The following is a 26,981-nucleotide window of genomic DNA, read 5'->3' on the forward strand; positions in this document are numbered from 1 at the left end:
TATTTTGAGCTATTAATAATGTAATGTACTGTATAAAAGTTTTGGGTCATCATGTTTTTTATGAAATAAGTTAATATTTTATTATGCAATGACACATTTAATTAATCAACAGTGACAGTGAAGAAATTTATGTTCCAAAGGATTTCTATTTCAAATAAATGCTGTTCTTTTGAAATTGTAAAAACATTTCACAATATTACTTTTTCTGTATTATATAACTATCCCACCATCCCCAAACTTTTGAATAGTAGTGTATGAAATTGTCTTTTAGTTGAAATTTTACCAGCATCAGTTAGACATATCAACATATTTATGTTTAAATGTTCTTTTCATTATATTTTAAAGTTCAAGTGTGTTTTCTGGTGTTTAAATACTCATTCCTATTCCAGCCTGTTTCCTCAAAAAATGTGGTGTAAAAACGTTTTCAACAGGCCAATGTTTCATTATATAAAATTTACACACTTCAGTTTTAATCACGCTGTGAAGTCAGAAGCATTAATTGAATCGACCTGCCAGTGCTAGCGACGGTGGATTTGAAGCTAGCAATAATTCTGAATAATTTCATCAGTTCAAAGCTCATTAGCATCAGCTGAAAATTCATTTGGTTTAAATTTCCTGTTCATTATATTTGAAGTTCAATAAAATATTCAATTGCCAACTGTCTGTCCACAGGGAGATCCAGGTCCTCAGGGCAGTCCAGGAAAAGACGGTCCTCCAGGACTGAGAGGGTTCCCGGGAGAAAGAGGTCTTCCCGGAGTGACGGTAGGACTGTGCTCCTGTAGCGAATAAATCACTGCAATAAATCCTCCTAATCTTAGAGGTAGACAGAGGGTTAGACAGCAGCCTTGGCTCATTACAGCCACAGAATTGGACTTCAATACACTCCACCAAGACTTTAATAGGGCAGAGAACCTCTAAAAGGGCTAACTTTGCATTGTTTAATGCAAAGGTACATTATGCTAATTTGGCTGCGGCTCACATTTACCACCTTTTGAAGCGGCTGGGTTGTTGTCTTTTATATGTATTATCTGGCCAGAGAATGATTTAATTGGAAATGTTGCCAATTAGATTTTTGGGGATGAGGTTGTTTGTTCATTGTTGATGTCTGATCTCAAGGTCAGTGGCGGAGGCTGGCTCTCCATGCGCTGCCTGATTATTTTCTACTGGGGTGATTTTTTTTACCCCTCTTAGGACAGCAACAGTCATTACTGAGACCACTGTGTGTGTCTGCCCTTTAGAGAGGCAATCTCAAGCCCTCACACACATACGCACACGAAACACCACGGCACCTCCATGAACACTGACACACACACACACACACACACACACACACACACACACACACACACACACACACACACACACACACACACGAGAGCTCTTGTCAGCTCTTTGATTTTTACTGTGCCCCTGATGACAACTGTCCTGTGAGAGAAAAAGAGGCCAGTAAATATCAATCGTGTGGAAGCAGAACCAGCAGGCAGTCGAGTTCTGTGGATTTCTCTCTCAAACTGAGATTAATGAAACACAGTCAGAAGAGACCAAACCCACTGTCACTTTGCGCTGTAGTTTGTGCAAGTAGAAAAATGAGTTTAGAAGCAGTAGAACTCAATGGTCTGTAATGACATGGGTATGTGTATGATTCTCACTTCCTCATTTACTTTTGCTCATTGTTAAAAAAGAATTCACTCAAAAATACAATTTTGTCATCATTTACTCATGTAATACCAAACCTGTATGATGTTAGTTTTTCTGTGGAACAGAAAATACAACTGCAAAAGCTCCATACAAGTTTCCATACAACTACAAAAGCTCCATAAAGGACCATAAAGATGCCATATAAGTGGTCCATATAACATGTGCACTATAAGAAATCATATGCTAGCACTTTTGATGAACAAACTAAAATGTATATCATTATCGACTTCTGACTGGTGAAACAAATATGGTGTCCACTGTCCATTGCACAGGTTGAATGTCAGTAACATCAAAGGTCATTGGTATTTAAGACTTGGAATAAAGCATACGTATGGTCACGTGTCATATGGACTATGTTTATGGTGCTTTTATAGTGTGTTTGTGTACCTTTTTCTATCTATGTAAAGATTCTTTGAAAATATGTGTTTGTAGCAACATTAGGGTAAGTATATAGTTTTGGGCTAGCTATTCCTTTTAATAAAAAGCTTAATAATCTGTTGATGAAATCTGAGAGCTTCATGAGATCACTATATCTCTGGATTTATTTATGGAATTGCAGAATAGTTCATAAGAATTCATTAGAGTAGTATCCTCTCAGGATTTTGTATCTCCCACAGTGTTCCTGGTAATTTTTGAAGCATTTAAGTCGATGAGAAAAACATCACAGAAATAGAATAATTTTGATCCTGGGCTGAAAGTAATAATTAGTCTAAAAATGATAAATAGAAAGTTTGTTATCTTAATCATCATTTACCGTCATGTTGTTTCAATCTTGTATGTTTCTTTTTGTTTTGTTTAATATATAAGGAGAATTTTTCAAAATGTTTGTGGTTACACTTCAATTCCATTGTCCACTTCAGACATTTTACAAACTAAAAGTAACTTTGCAACTACATGTCTGTCACGGGTGGCTGTAGAAGTAACACGCAAAGATGAAGAACTAGGTCACACATGCTGAACTAAAGGGCAATGAAACTAAACCAAAACAGAGCATACATGTCACAATGTCTCATTAGAGTATTAGTAGACTGTTAGGTTACTGTAGGTGTTAGGGTTTGGGTTAGTAGAATAAGTTGAATGTAGTTGCAAAGTTACTTATAGTCAGTGAATTTCAGTTGGGGTGGGGGGGGGGGATCAAAATAAAGTGTTTGCAGATATTAAGCAGACAGTCTACTAATACTCGAATTATAGTTATAGTTAGAATGCTTAGTGGACCATCGAAATAAAGTGTTACCGTTTACGCTGCTCCTTTCTAAACAAAAGCATACAGTGACAAAGCTCCGAAAAACCCAATATGACTTGTGCACTATATTCCAAGTTATCTGAAGCCATATGATAGCTTTGTGTTACAACAATCCGACATTTAAGCCGTAGTTCTCAAATCTCTTTCACACTTTCATAGATTCAAACTGAGTATGAAAGATGTGTAGAACTAGGTTAAATGTCAATAATTAAGGCAAACGCCACAGGTTTTTTGTACATCGTTTTTGGTCACGACACATTTGCAAGAACCAAAGTTTGAAAAAGAACAACCATGAGCACTTTCAGTGTGGATTCTCAAAAGCTTTCACATGAAATCTCCATTATGAGTTCTTTTCTGTGTTATCTCAGTTATGAGCTGGAGGTAGACTTGTTTGCTCAGATATGATGCACTAAAACATGCAGTACATGTTTATATATGGCTTTGAGCATCAATAGATGATGTGTTGGATAATGTTCAAGAGAAAATAGCCAATGCTGACACGTTGATATGAAGCTGTTTGTTAGACCTATTTACTCACCCATATTTTGTTCTTCTTTCTCTTTTGCCCTCTGCAGGGTCCACCTGGTTTGAAAGGAGCTGAGGGCCCTCAGGGCCCCCCTGGTCCTGTTGTAAGTACTCTGTTTCCATGGTTTCCCTTCATTCAACGTGAAAAGCTCATTCTCACAAAAGCGGCATTCAATATTTAGGAGTCTGAGAGGGTTGAGGGACTGGTCAGGAAGATCTAAGGCTCAAAAACACCATTAAGGATTTCTTCGCCACCGAACACACGCGCAAACAAAGAAGAGTGCGCAGCTGATTCATACTCTTTCTAAATGAGAGATACCGAATCGGACACAGTAGGATCCATGTCTCCCGCAGTGCCTCTTAAAAGACCATGCAGTGGCATTAGTTAACACTAGAGGGTGTGATGGTGACCACCACAGTGTCTTGAGATAAATTCACAGCACTACTTCATAATTACCTCCTCTTGACATTTTATACCATAGCTGTTTCATTAGATTTTATGTGATGGGCATGACGTTGAATGTCCTCAAGCTTCTTTAATTAAAATCAAATTCTTTTCTTCACCGATTCATTTCTCTTTAGGAAAAAAAATAGACAAGTATTGTCACCCTATAATTGCTCTTTTTCAGGCCTTGACAGTGCACTGCAAGATTAGAATAGATGGATGAAAAGTCATTGAGGAGTTTTAAATTCAACTGTGTAAGTCCGATAAAGGATACATTTGCATTTGTATGAAGATGCGGGGGTCTACAAATTAAACCACATTTAGAAAGCGAGATAAGGAGTCTAAGGGCATGTTCGCCCACTAGTAAGAGTACATTTGGCGCCGAACCGAAAGTTTTACGGTCCTTGAACAGCTCCCCTCAGAGCTGTCTGTGTTGTTCTGATCGTTTGATTCCGTCCGCACCACGCTGTAGTTAATTGCACTCGCTAGTCGCAAAGCGTTGCACGGGACCGCACACGCATCCACTGGGATGTTTAGGCCATTTGAAGACCCTCTGTACTGACCCTGTGCAATGATTTATTTAGCATTGCTTGCAAAGGCAAAGATCACTGTCCGGTGCAATTTGGTGCATAAAATGTCCCACATGAACATGACGTGATACCACAAATTTATTGTTGGGAAATGGTGTGGGACTAAAGATTTTAAATGGATGCTAAATCCCATAGACTTTGATTAAGAAAGCTCAGAACACCTTACCAACCACATAAAAAAATCGCCTACCATCCACATGGTAACATGTTAAAAACACTGAGAACAACTGTATAGCAACACCCTAAAATTAGCATAGCAATGTTAAAAATACTCAGAATGCCTTAGCAACCACATAGCAACACCCTAACATCAGCATAAGAACATTACACATTAATAACTGCATAGCAACACCCTAACATCAGCTTAGCGATGTTAAAACACTCAGAATGCCTTAGCAACCACATAGCAACACCCTAACATCAGCATAAGAACATTACACATTAATAACTGCATAGCAACACCCTACCATCAGCTTAGCGATGTTAAAACACTCAGAATGCCTTAGCAACCACATAGCAACACCCTAACATCAGCATAAGAACATTACACATTAATAACTGCATAGCAACACCCTAACATCAGCTTAGCGATGTTAAAACACTCAGAATGCCTTAGCAACCACATAGCAACACCCTAACATCAGCATAAGAACATTACACATTAGTAATTGCATTGCAACACCCTAACACCAGCATAGCAATGTTAAAACACTCAGAATGCCTTAGCAACTGCATAGCAACACCCTAACACCAAAACGTCTGAAATGGTTTGGGTTTTGTGGCTAGAGCATAATCATTCAAAAGCTAAAGCTCCCCATTTGGATTTTCTGCACTAAAAGTACATCCTTGAAAGGAAGTTGTCGCTTGGGAGAATCTGTTTTAATCCTTTATACATGACTAATGAGTGAGGTACGGGAGATCTTTACAAGCCTATTAATTCAGTACAGGGGTTTTCAAAGTCAAAGACAGTGGGCTTCCCTTCTAACACAAAATAGACAATGCACACCCCCCCAACCCCCATTTTAACTTTATAGTCTGCATTGTATGATTTATACACAGATTTGAAAGCTTTGAAAGATATAAGCGCTGTGAATGATTTTTTTTTTCTTTTGTTGTTTGATTAACATTAACGATATAGACAGCAGGAGGTATGCCTATGTGAGACTGCTGTCACTTTAAGACCTTATGCATGGATCTAATAATCATTTAGGCAAACTGCGCATTAAGCCGCAAAAGTAAACTAAATTCAGCACTCGTGCACGTCGGGTGTGCTACAGAAAGTCGCCTGTCAGTACCGAATTCAGTTCTTTTTCGCAGTTTTTTGTGCTTTTACTGCTCTAACGTGTTTAAGTAGTCCTGCACTGCTGATAAATTTACATACAGAAAAGCTATATAGAAAAACTCAATCAACTGACATCGTCGTATCGCTCAGCCCTAGCCTCCCATGACATGCTCTCGCCCCCTGGGGAGGTGCGCCCTACACTTTAAAAAACCCTGATGTAGTATATGCTTCAGTAAATCAGACTTGTCAATAGTGTGTATATGTCTATGGTGTATCTCAGTGTCAAATATGTTTAATCGTTTTGCCCGTGATGGTTATAGGGTTCCCCTGGTGAGAGAGGAGCAGCAGGACCTGCTGGCCCCATTGGCTTGTCTGGACGTACTGGACCTCAGGGACCCCCGGGACCTGCTGGAGAGAAGGGTGCACCGGTAATCTCACTTATTAGATATGAAGATTATCAATATGTGTTTCTTATTTTGCATTTGTTAGTGAAAGTTTAAGGTTGCTTACAGCACAGTGACTGCATACCGTCTAACTTACTGTAGCACATGCATCTCAGCAAATGGAAAAAAATAGATTTCAATTCAGAATGTAATTTGTCACGAACTGAAAAATCTGTGTCTTTGTTCAGGGAGAGAGAGGTCCTTCAGGTCCAGCCGGTCGGGATGGAGTTCAAGGTCCAGTTGGTCTGCCGGGTCCAGCAGGACCTCAGGGTCCACCTGGAGAAGATGGTGACAAGGTTAATTGCAGTTTTAATTGACATTAATAAACTTAGACAGTAGAGAGAATGTGCATTACATTACCAAGCATTACATTACCAAATTACATTAATACAATGCTTCTATTGATGTGTCCGTTCCTGCAGCCAATTCACAGTCGCCACAAAAGGACAGTAACGGATTTCACTTCATCTTAACTCGTGTACAGATTTAATGGAAGAAAGTTTTGTTCCAATGCATCAAAAGTTACTTTAACAGGCTTACACCGCAGAAAAATCTCAGTATGTCAGTACATCAATATATCTTTTCTTATCCCAACTATCCCATAAATCTCACTAAATTGCCCTCGCTTTGTACTTAAAACAAGATAAAAAACGAATTTTTAATCAAGAAAACTTAATTCTAGATAAAAGTCTTCTGCAAATTTGCTTCTCAAGTAATTTTCTTGTTTTAAATATTTTGAAATATTTGTACTAGAAAACAAGAAAATGATTTCTCTCCTATCACCCTAGCATATCTCACAACTCTTCCCAGAATTCCTCGCCCTCACTTTTTGGACAGCGATCATTCTTCATCATCACAAACACACACTGTACGAACATCTGAAACGCACGCCTATCTCTCAGTCGCTCTCCCCTGCCGCCAATCCATCATCATCAGCAAAGGCAGCCCATAATCAAATTAGCGCAGGGTACCATAAACGTTGTCTCTCCATCAGTATCCTCTAACCAACTTCATGGCTTACGTGCCAAGAATATGTTGTAGCAAAGCTTTATCTGGCCATGTCTGTTAGTTCAGAGACAATATTTGTCATTTCATTTACATTAAAACTCTATGCAGGTCATTGCCAATGTCATATTTTTTACTGCACAGTAAATGGTTTTCTTCAACATTACTTCAACAGAGTTTCTTTCATTTAAAATCACATTTATGCATAATATAGTTTTTTAAAAGACAAAATGGATATTGCATGACTGATTTTAAACTTCTTTCCAGGGAGAAGTTGGCGAACCAGGACAGAAGGGAAGTAAAGGCGACAAAGGTGAACATGTGAGTAAATTCTGCCGTAAAATCCTTATTTATACAAACAGTAGGATTTGAATGCAGAACCGATTCTACTTACAAACCATAACCTTTTGACCTTTTGACCATAAAGGACATTTTTTTAGCATCTGTGCTCTTTCACTGATTCCACACACAAAAAAAAACATTAATTGGCCTTCTTTTGTGTTGTCCTTGCTTGTTGTTGCATGCAACAAAAAACATACACAACCAGTATAGTCCGATTTACTAATTAATAAGTCTTATTAACCAGTTCCTTTAATAAATTGATCTAAAAGAGTCATAAATCAGTCTTCATGAATTACACAACTGAATTGTCAATCACTGAATTCACTCGAGGTCGATCAATTGAAATCACTTAAGCGGTTCTTGACTTGCTCAAGTCCTTACTATCATGTCCAACTCCAACAAGTGATTTCCTCAAAAGTAATTAAAAGAGCCATTCATTAAATCTTTGAGTAACCAGAATCATTCAATTCCTTATGATTCCCATCATAGTTCTGATCACCTTCTTTATTGTGTTGCCCACTAGGGTCCTCCAGGTCCACCTGGTCTTCAGGGAACTACTGGAGCTCCTGGACCGGCTGTACGTCTTGACTGCACATTCAGAATTACCTTAGTTATTATTTCAGTCATTTTTACATTAACTCAGTCAGAATACATTGAGACTCTGACTAATGCTTATTTCAGGGAGCTGATGGTGAGCCAGGTCCTCGCGGACAGCAGGGTATGTTTGGACAGAAGGGAGATGAAGGATCCCGGGGCTTCCCTGGACCTCCTGGTCCCATCGGTCTGCAGGTGAGTCCCACAGTGCCGTTCACGAGCTAACATTTTTCTTTTGTTTAGCACTGAGTCGCCAGTCCCATGGTAACCCAGACTAATGCAGCACAAACAACATTAGCTGGTGGCCCTGGGCAGTAGATGCAGTAGAGGTGTTTGAGAGTGATTTCCTTTTGATTCCACTTCTGCTGGAATTGTTCTAGTAAATATGTAGACACTCTCTACAGACATGTAGGGTCCATTACATGAACAGTTCAAATTTTGGTTTGCTGGTGGTATGATTACAACTGATTTATTTAATCTACTAATTAGCGGAATAATTAAAGAGAGAAGACAAAAGGAGAAATTAAGAGAATTAAAGAAAATTGAATTTATAAAAGTTTTTTTTGCACAATATCAGTCCCAACGAAATCATTGTCTATTTATATATATATATATAAATGTTTTAATAAAAAATAAAAAAAACTCTGTCACTGAATATATTTGGTTGCCCTGTTGCGAACCATAAAAATCAGCAGTCATTTCATGTTTGTGTAGTAAACACACTGTATTTATAGAAGATTTATTTTAATCATCTCATCTCTCTCTTTCTATTTGATCATATTATGATCTGAAGCCTCAAGGTTCTGCCATTCCTCTATCAATCAATTAGCTGATTCCTCTGAAGGCGAGTCATCGCGGTAATGGAGTAACATCGACTGCTCCTGTAGTCCTCTTACGCCACCAAATCTCTGAGCCATTTGATTCAATTGAGTTTTAATTGGGCGTAATGCACTTCCATTTGGATTTTATTAATTGCATTTAGTGACCCGGTCCAATAGACATTAGGACAGTGCACACACACCCTTCAGTGTGTAATGAGTGTTTATGTTAATGGTCTCTGACTAAGGGCTTCTGCCCTGATGAGATCTCTTACCAGCACGAGAATCAGCGTGTCGGTCTGCCAAGTCTACAGGTCAGGTGGGTATTGGGCGAGTAAATACCAGACAAAATTAGACTTTAGATGTCGTCGCTCCTGACATGTAACGGATGACGAAGAAACGCCTTTGAATGAGCAGCCTCCGAAGTCGCCACTCGGTGAGGCAATTAGGGAGTAAATGTCAAGGATCAAACACGCATGATACCGGGGTCACATGCCTAGCGTGTTTATTCGCCAATGCAGGTGTGTTTTGATCCGAGATCTCTGATGTTATAGTATTTTGGACTTCTTTAAAACACAAATGCTTCCCTGGTTACTCTCACTGATTGATGTTTTACCTTTCCTGCTGGGGAAAACATTTAATTGGCTATTAATTAAGCTGAAAATCGGCATGAATTTTTCAGCTTTAGCCCCTAAGCGGAGAGCAGCGACAAATGAAATGAAGTGCCTGCTGCTGGCCATCTAACTTCTTTTTGGTTGCCTGTTTTATTCCTCCAATGTTCTGAATTTAAAATGGGGTTCTCTTAAGTCCTAGGCGCATTTTTAGGGCATAATAATGGGTAAGACGAGGGACATGTTCTCCCCCGAATGTTCAAATGAATCCTGTGCCGCTCTGGGGAAATATATTTGGCAAATGTGCATAGATGAGTTTCTGTGCCGGGTAAAATAGCTTTCATATTGTGCTTAGCGTTGAAAGTCCACCCCTCGCTTTTTGCCAGCTATGAAAAGGTGACAAATAATATAGTGTTCGCTGAACATGAGCTAAAAATCTGACAAAGGATATTAGCTGCTCTCTTAGATTTCAAGATGACAGATACTAAAACTCAATAAACACTCCCGCACTCCGCCTCTGCCTCTTCTATTTGCCATATGGCCCTTTTGCCTTTCTCCGCCAATTCTGAAATGAAGCATTATTGCTGTCCTCTGGTAACTGCGTCTGGGCCAGATTCTTTTTCTCTTTTCTTCAGAGGGTCTTTTTTGTGACTCACAGCTTTACACATCTTTGCACAGTCAGTGACATCAGTGTACTATAGTATGTGCATGTATGGACATTTATATATTGAAGATGCATATAAATACAACAATATCTATTTATTTTTAAAGGGTCTTCCTGGGCCACCTGGTGAAAAAGGAGAAAATGGAGACGTTGGTCCTATGGTAAGATGTTTTAACCATTTTTTTTCCCTAACGAAATGCCTTTGACATGTCACTCCCCAATGCTCTATTTAAAAGCCAAATATGAATACAGGACAGAAAATTCTGCTCAGAAATGCCTTTTAATTTCTTTAAAAGTGTCTTTCTTTAAGGGTTCTGTTTATTATTGTGTTATTTAGCATTTCATTTAATTTTGCCTTATTTTATTTTGCTTTTGACAACTATTAGTAAAATCTCATTTGTCTCTCTTCTTGTTTCTCCACAGGGGCCCCCTGGCCCACCTGGTCCCAGAGGTCCTCAAGGCCCTTCTGGTGCTGATGTAAGAGCATCTCTCAACATTGAACATTTTATCCAATCAGCAAATCCATAAAATTACACCACTTTAACTAAATGGCTTCAGTGTTAATGGTTTTCACGTATGCCTCTTAACAAATTGACATAATCTCTTAACATATTGAAGGGTCCACAAGGTCCTCCTGGTGGAATAGGAGGAATGGGATCCGTGGGTGAGAAGGTAAGAGTATTCCTATCTCCAGTGTTTATTCCCAAAAATATCAGGGCCAAATACCTATTTCAAGTCTCTTTTGAAGACTTCATTGATTTATTATTCGTGTCATCCTTTTGTCTGAATTAGTATAACAAAACGATTAATGCCTACATTACTGCAGTTCTGATAAAACCCCTCCATTTCACTGCTATTTGCAGGCCCACAGGCCATCAATATTTAATGCTTTGGCTGGCTGTGGAGATGAATTTAGAATATGTAACAGGTCACCATGATGTTCCATCCATTAGTAGTTGAGTATTATGTCCACTACTGTCCAGACTAGTTAATTAAGCTACTGCTAAGAAACATAATGCAGCTTTATTTAGATATTATTTCTGATTCATTCTATTCAAAAGTCAAATGTGCCATATTCTTACTTGGTATCTCTGATCTTCAAAAGGTGTTTCATTTTTCAAAGCATGGAGGATAAAATGACAATGGTACAGTTAGATTTGCTGGTGTTTGTCAAATAAACTTTTGAAATTGGAATTTGGAAGTTTCCAAAATGGAAGTTTGACAGCTGGAAATCATATGGTATGGTGCTATAGCTTATAACTAGTAATATCCTTCACAGGGTGAACAAGGAGAAGCTGGCAACCCTGGACCTCCTGGCGAGCCTGGGCCTGGGGTAAGTTAAGTTCTCAGGAGAGATCTGTGTGATGGTGCGAGTAATCACTTCCTGTAAGCTTTTCAGGCTTTATTGATTGTCTTGAATTAAGTGGCCACACTAAGTGAGTCGCTAAATTGCAGGAATGATTCCAATAAAGGTCTTTACTCTCATCATACAAAGAATAGCTTAATACAGTGACATTTGTACTAAAATATCACTCAGTTAACTTTACAGGGGTCAAATCATGAGGAATCAAAATGTCACTTTTAGAACATTTAGAATAAAGGTGTGCATGAAAAATAACTGTAAAGATATACTCAAAACATCCCTTCATTTGAAACTAAACTGGAAAAGCAGTTTCTTGGATTTCTGACACCAGAATATCTGGTTGGCATTCAGAAACTGCACCTTTTTGCCACAAAAACCTTGAGTAACATTTCTAGTGGACCTCTGGGGAAAAATGAACTGAATAAAGCTAAAATGTTAACTTTGTTATTAACGGAATATATGTATTACAGATGGAAATGCAGCCTGTCAAAATTCTAGCCTGTCAATACTGACATGAATGGTTGATTAACTCTTTTGAATTGCTATATCAGGATGTAGAGCGTGGCTGCACTCATTGTTCTCAGGGTTCTTTTGTTCATGGAGTGCCTCAGGGCTCTTTATTCAGCCCTTTCGTCTTTGTTATAAATTCTGCAGGGCCCAAAAGGTGAGAGAGGAGAGAAAGGTGAAGCTGGTCCCTCTGGTGCTGCTGGACCTCCAGGTCCCAAAGGACCCCCTGGAGATGATGGACCCAAGGGTAACCCTGTAAGTGTGACACAACTGACATTCATTTAGTTTAGTAGGTCCTAATATTTGTTAAGGATGAATTCAGTTTAAAGTTATTGATATGTAACTGTGTTAAACCTGTTTTCAATCTGTTACTATAGGGCCCTGTTGGTTTTCCTGGAGACCCTGGTCCACCTGGTGAGCCAGGTGTTGCTGTAAGTAGCAAAATGTAATTTGCAGGGTTAATATTCTGCAAGGTGTTTGCATGTTTTGTCAATTGTCAGTTTATCTGTCTCTAAAATTTTGTCTATAACATTATCAGGGAATAGATGGAGGCCCAGGAGAAAAAGGAGAGGATGGAGAGTCTGGTCAACCTGTGAGTATTAATAATATTTAGGTGCAATACCTTTGAATATAGTTTTTATAAACTGCATTTATAATTTCCTGCTGTATGCATACTTTGTCATTTTATTCAGGCAATGATTACTCAAAATATGATGATTTAAATTGCAGAGCACTGTGTTTTTCTTTTGCATAGGTATATATACAGTACAAATAGATTAATAAACTGTAATTGGATATACTGAAGTCAAACATAATTGTCTGAGCAGTGACAGCCCATAAACTGAAGTCCTTTTTAACATAGTAATTTGGATTTTCCAGTGCAGGAAAATTGGTTAATTTACCATTAAATTCAATGTATCTGAATCTCTAGGTTTACTAATGTGAATGTCTAGCCTTGAGAGTCTTTGTGCGAGGCCCATTTATAAGCTACAGTTCTATGAAAGTTTAATGAGGGGAGGTTTGTTTTGAGCAACACACTTTCACAAAAATGCACACAGCTTCTGATTAGAAGTTTATCATTTTAAAATCAAATAATCACACAGCTGAATAATTTCACTAAATTGTATCCATCCTATGTCTGTGTGCTTTTGAAACCCCTGTGTTTCTTAATTGTGTTCAGTTAATTTCACAAAATTGGTTAAGGTTGGCAAGACAAAAGAAAGTTTAGTTATAAACCTAAAGTCAATTATCTAAAATAGGTTGGTTCAGTTGTTTTCTGTTTTTGATTCATTTTCTTCCTCCACTCTATTTTAGGGACCTCCTGGTCCTTCTGGAGAAGCTGGCCCACCAGGACCTCCTGGCAAAAGAGTATGTATAGTCGTCATCACTATTATACTTTAAGCAGTGCCAGTTTATCTCTGGCAAGAATAACAAAGAAAAAAAAATTCTCACTGAGAATGGAACACATACTAAAACTGCTATTTATTAATTGAATGAAGATTCTGACCTGTGTAAAACAGTCACCATTTTTTATTAAAGACTGGTCCTCATCAGCACGGATGATCAGTTGTTTTTCACCCAGGGTCATATCGCTCAACGGCAAAGAGAAAAAACAAAGTCCTTCACAGGGTGATGAATAGCGCATACTAAATCATCAGTCTGAAATCGAAAACAGCGTTTAAATGGCATCAGAGCCAGAACTCATTTCCTCCACTGTAGTCCTACATCTCTCTCAGGATGAAAGAAGAAAATCAGTCAAGACGTTATATTGATCCTGGGCCTGTTTGAGTGACAGTGATGAGGGGACGGCGGTGTAAAGGATGTTACGGAGTAAGAGGAAATATAACTGTCACATTCGGGACAGGAATTGGAGATCCTCTCCCACTGCCACATCAAAAGAAATTTGTTCAGCCAAATGAAACCTCATCGCCTTGCAGAAAATAGTGTTGTTTCACTGGTCACGAAAATAACTCATAATTTTTCAGAAGAGGGTAAAAGTTAACTTTTTCAATTTATATTGAATTGAGGGAGGTTCCATTGAACTACCAAGCGAAATATAATTTCATTTTGTCTTTTGCACTAGATCAGTTTTGCTGCGTTTACACTGATCATTTGTGATCTTCATTGATTGAACATATTATGTCATATAATTGAACATTTGGACAATGAAACATTTAACTTAAGATTCTTAACCTTAGTTTTAGCTAAAGTTAACGTATTTTGTGTAATCGGCAATGGTTGATTGACATGTTAGTAGGTGGCTCTTCACTGTGGCCACATGTTTCTGATGTTTTGGACCTTGTATTTATTTAGTGTACCAATTTTGACCAGATCACATGGGACAGATGTTAATACCAGGTGTAAACAACTGCTGGAGCCCCTCTAGTACCTTTTTGGAGCCCCTCGGGGCCACAAACTGTCCTGCTATAAGGGAAGCAGTCCTGGTTGAATTTTAGAAGCCAGCCCAAGCAACACTGTGCTTTCCCATTATTCCTCCATAAAGTTTTATGGCATCTCTTTGCATAGACATCCATTATTCATGCAAAATGTGGAGAAAACACCACTCGCTTTCCCAATATGCTTGATGGAGCTCTCCCAGGGAAAATTATACACCCTATCAGCATACACGGATAGCAATGGCTGACGAACTGCGGATAGAGAAACTGCCATTTCATCAGCAAAGGTGTTTTAATCCTGCGAGAGGAAGACGGTCGCAGGAAGACTGATCTCGTGGAATTAAGTCTCCTGCATCAATAATTCTGGCTGGAGCTTATTTTGCATCAAACACAGAGACGTTCTGCTTTCTCAGCAGTTTACAGACCGCAGTTGGAAATGAATATGGAGATTCTCTTTCTCTGTTTATTTCTTGGACTCTGTTCAGTCTTGGACCCGTGAGACAGTCCCTAGACTATTAAGCATCTTGGGAATTATTTAATTTGGTGAAGCTTCCAACTGTCATTAGTTGATTTCTTCCTGCTCTTCATTAAATTTACATATGAAAAATTATGCAGTGGAGATGGAGGTAAATTGTCACACAGGTTTTATCTTGGAGACGAAAGTTAAATTACACAAATGCATATTTTATCTAGTTGGTTCTCTATATTGTCTATATGTTGGTATCAAACATCTAGTCCGAACCCTCTTAAATAACTAAAGTTCAAATATTTTTCCAAATCTGACATACATTCAAAGGTTCAAATGTAATATAATGAAGGTAGATTTTAACTGAAACATTGAACTCTGTTGCAAGAGCAAGGATATTTTTCATAAATGTTAGGGTGGGGCAAGTTGTCACATGTTGTATTGTCTTGAACATTTTTGCTGTTTCATCATGAATTGTTTTGGGTTTTTTTCTTGATATTATAGTTTTCAAAAAATCTAAAAAATGTCAATAGGCAATGTTTTAAGGAAATATTCACTGGAGTAAAAAATTTGACAACCAGCCGCAGTCACTTTTACGAATATCAATGAATGCTCACACAAAAGACCTTCGAAAAATGCAAGTGGATCCATTCACCTTATCACCTATTAATAGCCATCAAGCAAGTTCCCCCAAGTGCTACCATGATGTCTCACTGTGACCTTTTCCCCATTTGTTTTTTAGCCCAGCAGAGAAAAATGCTCAAATATAATGTCCTTTTCTCTGTCCGCAGGGACCCCCGGGGACCGCTGGAGCTGAAGGCAGACAAGGAGAGAAGGGCGCCAAGGTAACGTATCATTCCAAATCAATTCAACCCAGGCACATACTGCAGCCTCCACTGCCATAATTAAAGCACAGCGAGCCATGGGAGGAAGAACATCTCTGACAGAGTGACTCACTGTTAATACATGTGGATACATTGTCACTGTGGGATTGAAGTGTGTAGGTTGTTTTAGCTTTAGTTCATCAACTGAACCCCTGTGATCTAAATTGCGTAAGCATACAGAAATTTATAATGTAATGTTGTTAAGGGTTGTTATTATATTATATTATATTATATTATATTATATTATATTATTTTATATTATATTATATTATATTATATTATATTATATTATATTATATTATATTATATTATGGCTGTGCAACTATTAATTGCATCCAAAATAAAAGTTTGTGTTTACATAATATATGTGTGTGTGTGTGTGTGTATATATATATATATATGTGTGTGTGTGTGTGTACAGTATATACATGCAAATATTTCTCAAATATATACATACATGTGTGTGTATTTATATATACAAAATAATTATACACAGTACACACACAAATATTTTGTAAACACAATCTTTTATTTTGGACGTGATTAATCGTTGCACAGCCCTGATTATATTATATTATATTATATTATATTATATTATATTATATTATATTATATTATATTATATTATAACATTTTAAAAGTTATTTTATGTTTTTTTAAAAAGTCTCTTATGCGTACCAAGGCTGATTTGATTAAAAATACAGTAAAAACTTTTCTTCTTTTTTTTTTACGGTGAGCATTGCATAATGCTCTTTATGCTTTATATAAACTTTATGCATTATATTATAATTTCTATAATCCTCTCTTCTCCTTATTTTTAGGGTGAGGCAGGATCTGAGGGTCCACCAGGTAAAACTGGACCAGTTGGCCCTCAGGGTCCCGCTGGAAAGCCTGGTCCTGAAGGTCTACGAGGAATCCCCGGTCCTGTGGTGGGTCCCCATGTCACTCATAACCCTAATAATTCCACCATTATACATACACATAAATACAATGGCCCCAAATAGTTTTAGAACACTTATGATACACTCAAAGTACTGTGAATTTGAAACCAGGTAGCATCTGCAAACAATTGATGCTTGACCTTTTCTCTAAACTTTCTCTAGCTTTGCTCATGAATATTAATTATGTGACATGGCATTTGCCCAGTAGTTCTAACAGATTACTACTCGCCACTGCCAATGCTTGGTGCTTTTGCGTGGTCTTAAAGTTATTTGTGAAACGATGATTCTTTCCGTTGCAACGGCATTCATACACTTTTAACTATTCAAATAATGTGTATGGCCATTGAATATCTTAAATACACACACACACACACACACACACACACACACACACACACAGGGATAGAATTATATGAAACACCTCAATTCACAGAATAATAAATCACCTATCTGCATCTTTCTCTTGTATATTTCTTGTCTATTTGATAATACTTTTTAGTATCTGGGCTATTAATCATTGTCCAGCCCAGAGTAAATCAATGGCAGACCATAAGCAAAAAACAATGCAATAATGGCTTTTGTAATTGGATGGATTTTCACAGGGTGAACAAGGACTTCCTGGTGCTGCTGGACAAGACGGCCCTCCCGGACCAATGGTAAGAGGAGAGACCCCATTCCCTTTGCTCGTTCTTTCTGTCAACCTTTTATCCTCTCTCTCTTTTCTGTGTGTGCTTGTACATGTGGGTATATGTGCGCAAATTGAATTCTCACTGTTGGTTCTCTGATATTTAGGGACCTCCTGGTCTCCCTGGCCTGAAAGGAGACCCCGGCTCTAAGGGTGAGAAGGTGAGTGACATTCTATTTCTTTTCCTGACATTTTTATTAATGTGCTTTCAAAGAAGCTCAAGGTCAAAGATAAAGACTAGACTAGGTCACTCCATTCCAGGAAGCCAAGGGAAAAGTTTCAGTATAATATACATTTTATTTTTTTAGACATTGTGCATTTAATCATATTTATAAAAAAATATAAATTCTTTTTGTGTCAAAATTTGTGGTTATATTATATATAACCACAAATTTTGACACAAAAATTAAAAAAAATTGAAACTAAACTGCATGAATATTATTTTAAATAAATAAATTTTCATGGCAAAAATAAATAAATAAATATATATATATATATATATATATATATATATATATATATATATATATATATTTTTTTTTTTTTTTTTTTTTTTTTTTGCCATGAAAATTTATTTATTTAAATAATTTATATAATATTCATGCAGTTTAGTTCCAGGTTTTTCATGTTATTTTAGTTTTTGTTATTTATTTAGTTGTTTTTTTTTACATTTTAGTTTTCATTTAATTGAATTAACCTTAAGGCCCATTCACACGAAGAACGATAACTATAACAATAATTATATTAGCGTCCACACCAGCGGACGATAACATTCTGTTTATTTTTAAGTGCGCACTGAGTTCTGTCGTCTGCCGCTTTAAATGCTTGAGCTCTTTAAAGCAGGATGGATTCTGATTGGCTGTCAATGTGTTTATCGTTCATCAGCTGGGAATAATCGTTCTAAAAGTGATTCCATCGATATTGTTTCTCTCTGCTGTTATCGTTATAGTTATGGTGTGGACTCTGCTATTCTTTTATATTTTGATTTTTTTTTTATTATTATATCTTTATCATTATAGTTATCGTACTTGGTGTGAACGGTCCTCTAGTATAATGTAAATTGATATTCTTTGATGGTTTGGTTATGCTTATATAAACATTAATTCTTTGTGCATTTCGAATATCAACTGATGTTCTGATCTGTGACATCCGCTATAATACGCATTTTTCTCCCAGGGTCACCCCGGCCTCATCGGCCTCATCGGACCCCCCGGTGAGCAGGGAGAGAAGGGAGATCGGGGTTTGCCCGGTCCTCAGGGATCTGCTGGCAGCAAGGGTGATTCTGTGAGTCACTAATGATTTATTTGTCCTTTACCCCACCACACAACAAATGTCGTACCTCCAGCAGCGCACCTATCAGGATTTCTCCTCCTGTAATGCTTGCAAATTAAAGTAACGACCGACTGAAACAATAACGTCTGCACTTATTGCATCTGTGTACATCATCATAATCGTGTTATGGATGAAGCTGTCATGAAAGGTTCTCGGAGCCAGCAGTAATTCTATTACACCAGACGTTCCCATCAAACACCAGTGCGATTACATTTTTTCACAGTCAAACTGCGAAATGTTTGTCTTTCTTTGCCTCGTTGAAGAACCATGCAACACATATCCAGTGTAATCAGCAAATATATAGAAAACCTTTCAAAGTTGATTGAATAATCAATTAGAATTTGTATTGGCCTTTGCTATGGCCCTTGCTCAGTTGTTTAAAGCAATGCAGCTTTAAACGTATTACGATTTAGCTTAATGAAATTGTAGTCTCCCCTTCTGTGAGTTTGGAAAAAAAAATCGAAAACGATCCCATCTCACTAACGTTTCCCACTGGACAGATTTGCGATCTGTTGCTGAGTTTAGTAACAGAGGCTGAATTTCTCCCCACAGAATTAACTCAAAAGTCCTTGACGCTAATGAAGTGTAATGATCAGTGTGTATACAAACTAGAGGAATATATGATTAGGAAGAGTCGTTTTCATCTCTCTAGCAAAAGAATTGTAATTGTTTTTAAAGACAAATCTTAGAGAGAATATCAAACTCATCACCTCACACATTTGTTTGAATTTCTGCTAACCAACATCTTTACATATCAGTCAAAGGAAGTTCTGCTTTCTAACCATCTGCTCTTTAAACTGCAGGGTATCAGTGGTTCTGCTGGTCCGCTTGGTCCACCTGGTCCTCCTGGATTGCCTGTGAGTCTTTCTCGGTTGCTTGCATCTTTCATTCAGTGTTGTGTTATCGTCAAGGTCAAACTATACATGGCACCACATATTTTTAAGAGAACTATTTTGAGAGATCTTACAAAAAAATAACTTAGCATTAAAAGTAGTCAGTTTTAAACGCATCAAATGTCTTTCCCCTTTTAAAATGATGATTTTGGTCTGCCCCACCTCAGCGGTCTTGCCAATTTTAACTGTATCCACTATTTAAATATATACAAGTGTCATAGTTTTGACATACACTACCGTACAAAAGATTTAAAAACACACATGTATAGAAAATTATAATACCAAGGACAAATTAAATTGGTTAAAAGTGACAGTAAAGACATTTATAATGTTACAGAAGATTTATATTTAAAATAAATGCGGCTCTTTTGAAGTTTCTCTGAAGAATTAATAATAAGAAATGTTTCTTGAGCATCAAATCAGCATATTAGAATGATCATGTAGGATTCTGTAGGATCATGTGTCACTGAATACTGGAATAATGTTGCTGAAAATTAAGCATTCTCATCACAGGGTTAAATTTTATCTTAAAATATATTACAATAGAAAACAATTATGTAACATTGCAAAAAAATTCACAATATTACTGTTTTTGCTGTATTTTAATCAAATAAATGCAGCTATGTAGAGACTTCTTTAAAAATAAAAAAAATCGTACAGACCACAAACTTTTGGATGATAGTGTATGTTGAACTGATGTTAGTTTTATTTTAGAAAAATAAATTCTCATTCGGTTTTCTAAAATTCGAAAACGCTATATTTACCAAGCTCAATTTTAATCCTATTTTGTAAGTCAGTTTTCACAGAATGCATTTCCACTTTCCTTTAGGGTCCACAAGGGCCAAAGGGATCCAAGGGTTCGTCTGTAAGTACCACTTTAGCGTCGATCAATTTGATACGCTTGTAATAATATTGCCAGAAAACGCGCTCATGATTTTTAAATCATCTTCCTGCAGGGTCCCGCTGGTCAAAAGGGAGACACTGGCTCGTCCGGACCTCCTGGTCCTCCCGTGAGTGAACTTTTGCAAGCCTCGAGGAGCATTTTATATATTATATATTATATAAAATGCAAGAGGCTCATAGATGCACACTCATTTTCTCATTCCGTAGGGTCCTCCTGGTGAGATCATCCAGCCTCTGCCTATGCACATGCCCAAGAAGTCCCGTCGCTCCATCGACATGCAAGCGGACGAAGCCGGCACCATGCTGGACTACGGAGAGGGCATGGAGGACATCTTCAGCTCTTTGAATAATCTCAAACAGGACATCGAGCGCATGAAGTACCCCATGGGCACGCAACACAACCCCGCACGAAGCTGTAAAGACCTTCAGCTCGCTCACCCAGAATTCCCAGATGGTAAGTGAGCAAGGTGGGAGGTAAAGGAGACAGTCTTGAACAGATAAATCTGGAAAACATGCAACGTTCGCTGCTTTCCGAGCCACTCAGTAGGTATTGGCTGTGCTTCTAAAATTCCAAACCCGTCACTCGGGAGGATTTGAATAACAACAGCAGCCGCAGACGGCTAATTGGGAAGATGTTTAGTATTCTGCGGACTCCAGCGGGAGCTAACCTCTCCCTCCCAAATCATGGCTTACAAAATGCCAGCTCTTACACTGACCTTTCAGAGCTGCTTTTACCGCAATAGCATTAGCCTGCTATTTTATTTACACAAGGCATTGCCTCTGCTGATGCCCATGAAGAGTGTTTTTTTTAGCTGAAGAAAGGAATAAAAAGATAGACAAAGCTGCGGAGATATCTTCATTTATCTAAATGATTTCTTGAAGTTTATACTGTATCTGTCATTATTCTAGAGCCTGATGTCTGATGGGTTTATTTCTCCCTCAGGTGAATACTACATCGATCCCAACCAGGGATGCTCCGGGGACTCCTTTAAAGTGTACTGCAACTTCACAGCGGGAGGCGAGACCTGCATCTTCCCTGATAAAAAGTCAAATGGAGTGAGTGGCATTCTGAAACCCCCTATGGAAGAACTAGCCAATAACAGCCAGACGTGATCACAACATCTTACCTCTGTCACATACAATAGGTTTCTCATAAAGACCATATGAAAATCAAGTAGTCACTTCAAAGAGATGTTTTCTTATTGTGATTGTTGGTTACTGGAGGTGTGATATTTATATATATATATAAATAGACTAATTATACATCAAAATAGACTATATTAAAGTTGTTTTCAACAATAGTGACAATAAAGCACATTTCCCCCAAATTCTTTTTATTGTAAAGAGTCCATAAGTTTTACTTTTGAATTTGTTTGTCATTTTCAGTATTTTCAATTTCAGCTATGATCCTTAGATTTAAAAAATAAAATAGTGAAACAATAATAAAAAAAAAATATATATAATATATATATATATATATATATATATATATATATATATATATATATATATATATATATATATATATATATATATATTTCTAATTCATTATAACAAGCAATAAAACAGATACTACTACAATATATAAATACTTTACAATTTAAATATACGTCATCATAATATATATATATATATATATTAGGGCTGTCAAACGATTAATCGCGATTAATCGCATCCAAAATAAAAGTTTGTTTTTACATAATATATGTGTGTGTATGGTGTATAATTATTTTCTATATATAAATACACACACATGCATGTATATATTTAAGAAATATTTGCATGTATATACTGTGTATATATATTTATATTATATATAATTTATATTATATATAAATATTTTATATATAAATAACACATTTTTCTTAAATATATATGCATGTGTGTGTATTTATATATAGAAAATAATTATACACCATACACACACATATATTATGTAAAAACAAACTTTTATTTTGGATGCGATTAATCGCGATTAATCGTTTGACAGCCCTAATATATATATATGTATTTTCATATTACACCAGTGACAATACAGTGGGGGGAAATGTCCATAATTTACAAAAAATACCACAAAAGTACTGTAAAACAACTATATGAGGTCTTTTGACTTTGGAGTAAAATATGAGTCCAGGACATATTTTCCAAAAGACTGTTTGAGTGTCTTTCCAACACTATCACTATGTTTATTTGTGCTCTCAAATCCAAAAGATTAGAAAAATACTCATAATTAGATCACATTTGAGTGGAAACCTCATTCTCAAGATTAAAATAATCTGCTTTTCTCATGCTGTGTTAAACAGAGCAGTAATGTCAGTGAGAGAGATTTCATTCCAGTTGTTGGAACAGATGCTGTATGAAAAATAGGGTTTCATTCATTTTATTTCATTTTCTGCTGAAGCAAGTTTGCTTTTCATTCAAAACTATTCACACAGCAAGTCTTTTTCCGTTTTCTTTGTGTCGTCTTTAAGGTGAGACTATCTTCATGGCCCAAAGAAGTTCCCGGCTCCTGGTTCAGTGAATTTAAGCGTGGCAAAATAGTAAGTGCACTTTCTCATCCTTCTTTCATCTACCCCTTTATGAAAAACATTTTGTCCTTCGAAACTAAGAGAACCTGAGTGTTTTGCCTCATCTTCTTTCTTTACTCAACCACTGGGCAGACACCAGTAAGAGCTCGGCTTTTAAAAGATGCTGTCACCGCAGCCCTGGATCCATCAACAAGCCGAGCAAACCCACAAACACTCGTACAACAAACACAACTGAGCACATACATACACACCGCATTTATATTTGATGCAGTGGAGAGTTATGAAGGCCTCGCTGCACCTCTGTGAAACGAAACGGCTTTGTGTTTCTGTTGTCTGTTCCGACTGTTTTCTATTTTGTCAGAGGCGATAGTTTTTCTATTATTCATAGTTCCAACTTTACCAGTTTTAAATCCATTTATTGGTGCCTGTGAAAAGTGACTTGCTTTATCACTTACACACACTTTATCATTTAACACTTACACAAATCAAGAACTCGAGTAAAAGTAATAAAAAAAAAACTTAATAAAATACAACCGGAGTAATTTTCCATATAAAATTATTTTCAACCATATAATTTTCCATTTTACTTGAGTAAAAGTACTTGATTTTTGTATTCAAAATATAAAGCACTAATCATTGAACCATGTTTATTGTATATTCTATCCAGTACGCATTGCATTTCTTTTATTACCAAAACTTATTATACATCAAAACATTGACACAAGTAAAATATCACAAACCTGAACAAGTAAAAAAAAAAAATATATATATATATATATATATATATCATATAGTATTTTAAAAATGATGTAAAAACTAAATTTGTGCAAATATGTGGTGAAAAAATTAATAAAAATACTATTTACAGATGTCATGTGGTGCAAAATGAGTTATGCAAACATACTAGTTTTATATCATTTAAAATTTCTACAGCAGTGGGGTAGATGCATGGGCATTCTTTGCATAATTTTAAGCTTGAAAACCAAACATAACATTAAACGCATGGATAATATTTCATTATTTTTTCCTAATCTTATGAGAGCTGATTACAAATAAAATTGCAACTTAACACAACAAACCTGGACATATTATATTATATTATATTATATTATATTATATTATATTATATTATATTATATTATATTATATTATATTATATTATGTTATATTATATTATGTTATATTATATTATATTATATTATATTATATTATATTATATTATGTTTGCTTACAGTAACAAAAACAATGTTACTGGAATGGATAATCACCTTTTAAAAAAAGTCATGCCAATTTTGTGGTAAAATCATTAATAGGGATAAAGTAAATATAATATCTGCCTACTTGAATAGGTCAGAGAAACTTTATTCTTTTTTGTGAAGAAAGATTACTGCTGAATGAAAAAAATAGAATTCTTCTTCTTATTACCGTATACTTATATATATATCATTTTTGCTTTCACCCTCAAGCTTTCATACGTGGACGCAGAAGGCAACCCGATAAACATGGTCCAGATGACGTTCCTCAAACTACTGACAGCCTCCGCCAGGCAAAACTTGACCTACAACTGCCACCAGTCGGCCGCCTGGCACGACGCCACTACGGACAGCTACGACAAGGCACTACGCTTCCTCGGCTCCAATGACGAGGAGATGTCATACGACAACAACCCCTTCATCACGGCCCTGTCAGACGGCTGTGCGGTAAGACCTCCGTCGTAGATCTGTACAAATCAATTAGTCATTTAAACATGCGAACACACAGTTCTGATGGTCTTGTTGTCGTCCTACAGGCGAGGAAGGGCTACGGAAAGACAGTTCTGGAGATCAACACTCCCAAAATCGATCAGGTTCCGATCGTCGATGTGATGTTCACTGACTTTGGGGATCCCAACCAGAAATTTGGATTCGAAGTTGGTCCAGTCTGCTTCCTTGGCTAAAAAACACAGACAAAGAACAAAAAATACCAATAACTTGGCAGGGGTAGGACGGGTTAGCGCACGAGTCAAGACTTTTTTCTTGACGTCATCAAACCATCGAGCCCGTTCCTGCCACATGCAAGTTTTGAATTTTAAAAAATGGGGTAGCGAACACGTCTTGCCATTTATGTATGTATTACCCAGGAAAATACTTGTTGCCCTTGTAGGGCAAGGATCACATGACATGATACCTGTTATGGAACGAAAAGGTGAAGGACAACGTCAAGCCAAGGCAAACGGTGAACCTGGGAGGTCCACGAGTCGGAGAAAGGGAGGACCTCTCATCCGGAGTCTATCGGTGCAGTGCAAACAAATAAATTAAAAAAAGAAAAAAAAAGACGACAACAATGGTGCTTGTTCAAAATAGAAAAAAAGAGGTGCTATGAGGAAGAAGATGTATTTTAATAAAACTGTAATTATTATTTTGTACATTGTTGATGTTTCTGAATCCACTTTCAAAACTTGCATGTGTATCACAATTACATCTGGCTCTTAAATTCCAAATCCCTCACAAACGTTTATAAGTTATAGAACTGAATAAATAAAGAATTAAATAATGATATTTTGTGGATGAATACTGTGTACTTATTATTAAACAAATAAAAGACAGCATTCAAACAGTTCCCTATTATTAATTGTAATGTAAGTCCTTTGTATATATTGAGCATCCCGAAATCGCTCGCAGTTCGGCCCACTGGACACCTATAGAGGAACATTCAACAGCACATGCAACCCGTGCTTGATTTAAGTAATCTTGCCATTCGCTTTAATTTAATTTTTGTTTGTTATTTGTTTGTTTTTTCAGTTGTAGGTCGGTCGTATACCTCAATCTCTCTTGAAAAAAACCATACCGATGCAAGTATGGTGTGCCCTGTATATACCTTGGTTATACAGTTAAATTTATATATTTTGGGTGGGGATTTTTTTTATTTTTTTTTTTTTATTAATGGGAAAAATACATATCTGTTAGGCCTCTTTTTGTTCAAAACCTTCTGTGAATTCAATGATAAGGCCTTTTAGGTGACCCATTTTTGTAACTAAAATGAGAAATTGTTTTAAATGTGCTTTTTATGGTTCATTTCATTATTAAAAACTGGATTCCAACCAACCATGAAACTGAGGTGTGGATTGTTTGTTTGCTTTGTCAGGTCACATGGTTTTATTGTCTGTTCGTTCACCGTGTGTGATTTTAGGTTTTAAATGACATTGTGCATTGCGTCTGACTGATACCTTCAGTTTAAAACATGGCATTATAACGGGATAGTTCACCCAAAAATGAAAATTCTGTCATCATTTACTCACCCTCAAGTTGTTCCAAACCTATACGAATTTCTTTCTTCTGTTGAACACATAAGAAGATATTTTGAAGAATGTTGGTAACCCAGACAGTTGACGGTAGCCATTGACTTTCATAGTTGAAAAAAAAAAATACTATGGAAGTCAATGGCTACCATCAACTGTCTGGTTACTAACATTCTTCAAAATATCTTCTTATCTTCTTCTTAGAAACAAACTCATACAATTTGGAACAGTTTGAGGGTGAGTAAATGACAGAATTTTCATTTTTGGGTGAACTGTCCTTTTTAATGCCAATAAGTGTGCTGTTATCCCAAAAATGCACTAGTTAAAATAAATGTTTGCTAACTCATGCATAACACGTTGTTTAATTAATTACTTCCTCGTATCATTTATCATGCATTACAGCTCATTAGCAGGTCATCTGGGATGTCTGAACAGGATGAGAACAGCGTGTTTACTTTAGAAAAACTTTCATACTCATTTCATACAGGTCCCTGTGGCTCCTTTCCTAATCGAGCGCTGGAAGCTACACAATCTGATGGCACCTAC

At 36.7% G+C, this 26,981-nt stretch overlaps 1 protein-coding gene across 1 annotated transcript in view; it reads left to right on the top strand.

Annotated features, from left to right (window-relative positions):
- The window catches only part of col11a1a (collagen, type XI, alpha 1a), a 71,081-nt gene extending 44,835 nt beyond the window's left edge, over positions 1–26,246 (top strand). Inside the window, exons 40-67 of the mRNA XM_079863264.1 lie at positions 673–762; positions 3,517–3,570; positions 6,104–6,211; positions 6,415–6,522; positions 7,499–7,552; positions 8,097–8,150; positions 8,255–8,362; positions 10,368–10,421; positions 10,684–10,737; positions 10,879–10,932; positions 11,540–11,593; positions 12,278–12,385; positions 12,508–12,561; positions 12,669–12,722; positions 13,445–13,498; positions 15,784–15,837; positions 16,698–16,805; positions 17,420–17,473; positions 17,610–17,663; positions 18,679–18,786; positions 19,638–19,691; positions 20,557–20,592; positions 20,684–20,737; positions 20,838–21,084; positions 21,574–21,686; positions 23,102–23,170; positions 24,625–24,858; positions 24,948–26,246. Coding sequence (XP_079719390.1) covers positions 673–762; positions 3,517–3,570; positions 6,104–6,211; positions 6,415–6,522; positions 7,499–7,552; positions 8,097–8,150; positions 8,255–8,362; positions 10,368–10,421; positions 10,684–10,737; positions 10,879–10,932; positions 11,540–11,593; positions 12,278–12,385; positions 12,508–12,561; positions 12,669–12,722; positions 13,445–13,498; positions 15,784–15,837; positions 16,698–16,805; positions 17,420–17,473; positions 17,610–17,663; positions 18,679–18,786; positions 19,638–19,691; positions 20,557–20,592; positions 20,684–20,737; positions 20,838–21,084; positions 21,574–21,686; positions 23,102–23,170; positions 24,625–24,858; positions 24,948–25,094 — 2,394 coding nt within the window. The 3' untranslated portion in view covers positions 25,095–26,246. The remainder of the gene's footprint in view (positions 1–672; positions 763–3,516; positions 3,571–6,103; positions 6,212–6,414; positions 6,523–7,498; positions 7,553–8,096; positions 8,151–8,254; positions 8,363–10,367; positions 10,422–10,683; positions 10,738–10,878; positions 10,933–11,539; positions 11,594–12,277; positions 12,386–12,507; positions 12,562–12,668; positions 12,723–13,444; positions 13,499–15,783; positions 15,838–16,697; positions 16,806–17,419; positions 17,474–17,609; positions 17,664–18,678; positions 18,787–19,637; positions 19,692–20,556; positions 20,593–20,683; positions 20,738–20,837; positions 21,085–21,573; positions 21,687–23,101; positions 23,171–24,624; positions 24,859–24,947) is intronic.
- The last annotated feature ends 735 nt before the right edge of the window (positions 26,247–26,981 follow it).

This window comes from Squalius cephalus (genome assembly GCF_949319135.1).
Source record: "Squalius cephalus genome assembly, chromosome: 25".
Lineage (NCBI taxonomy): Eukaryota > Metazoa > Chordata > Actinopteri > Cypriniformes > Leuciscidae > Squalius > Squalius cephalus.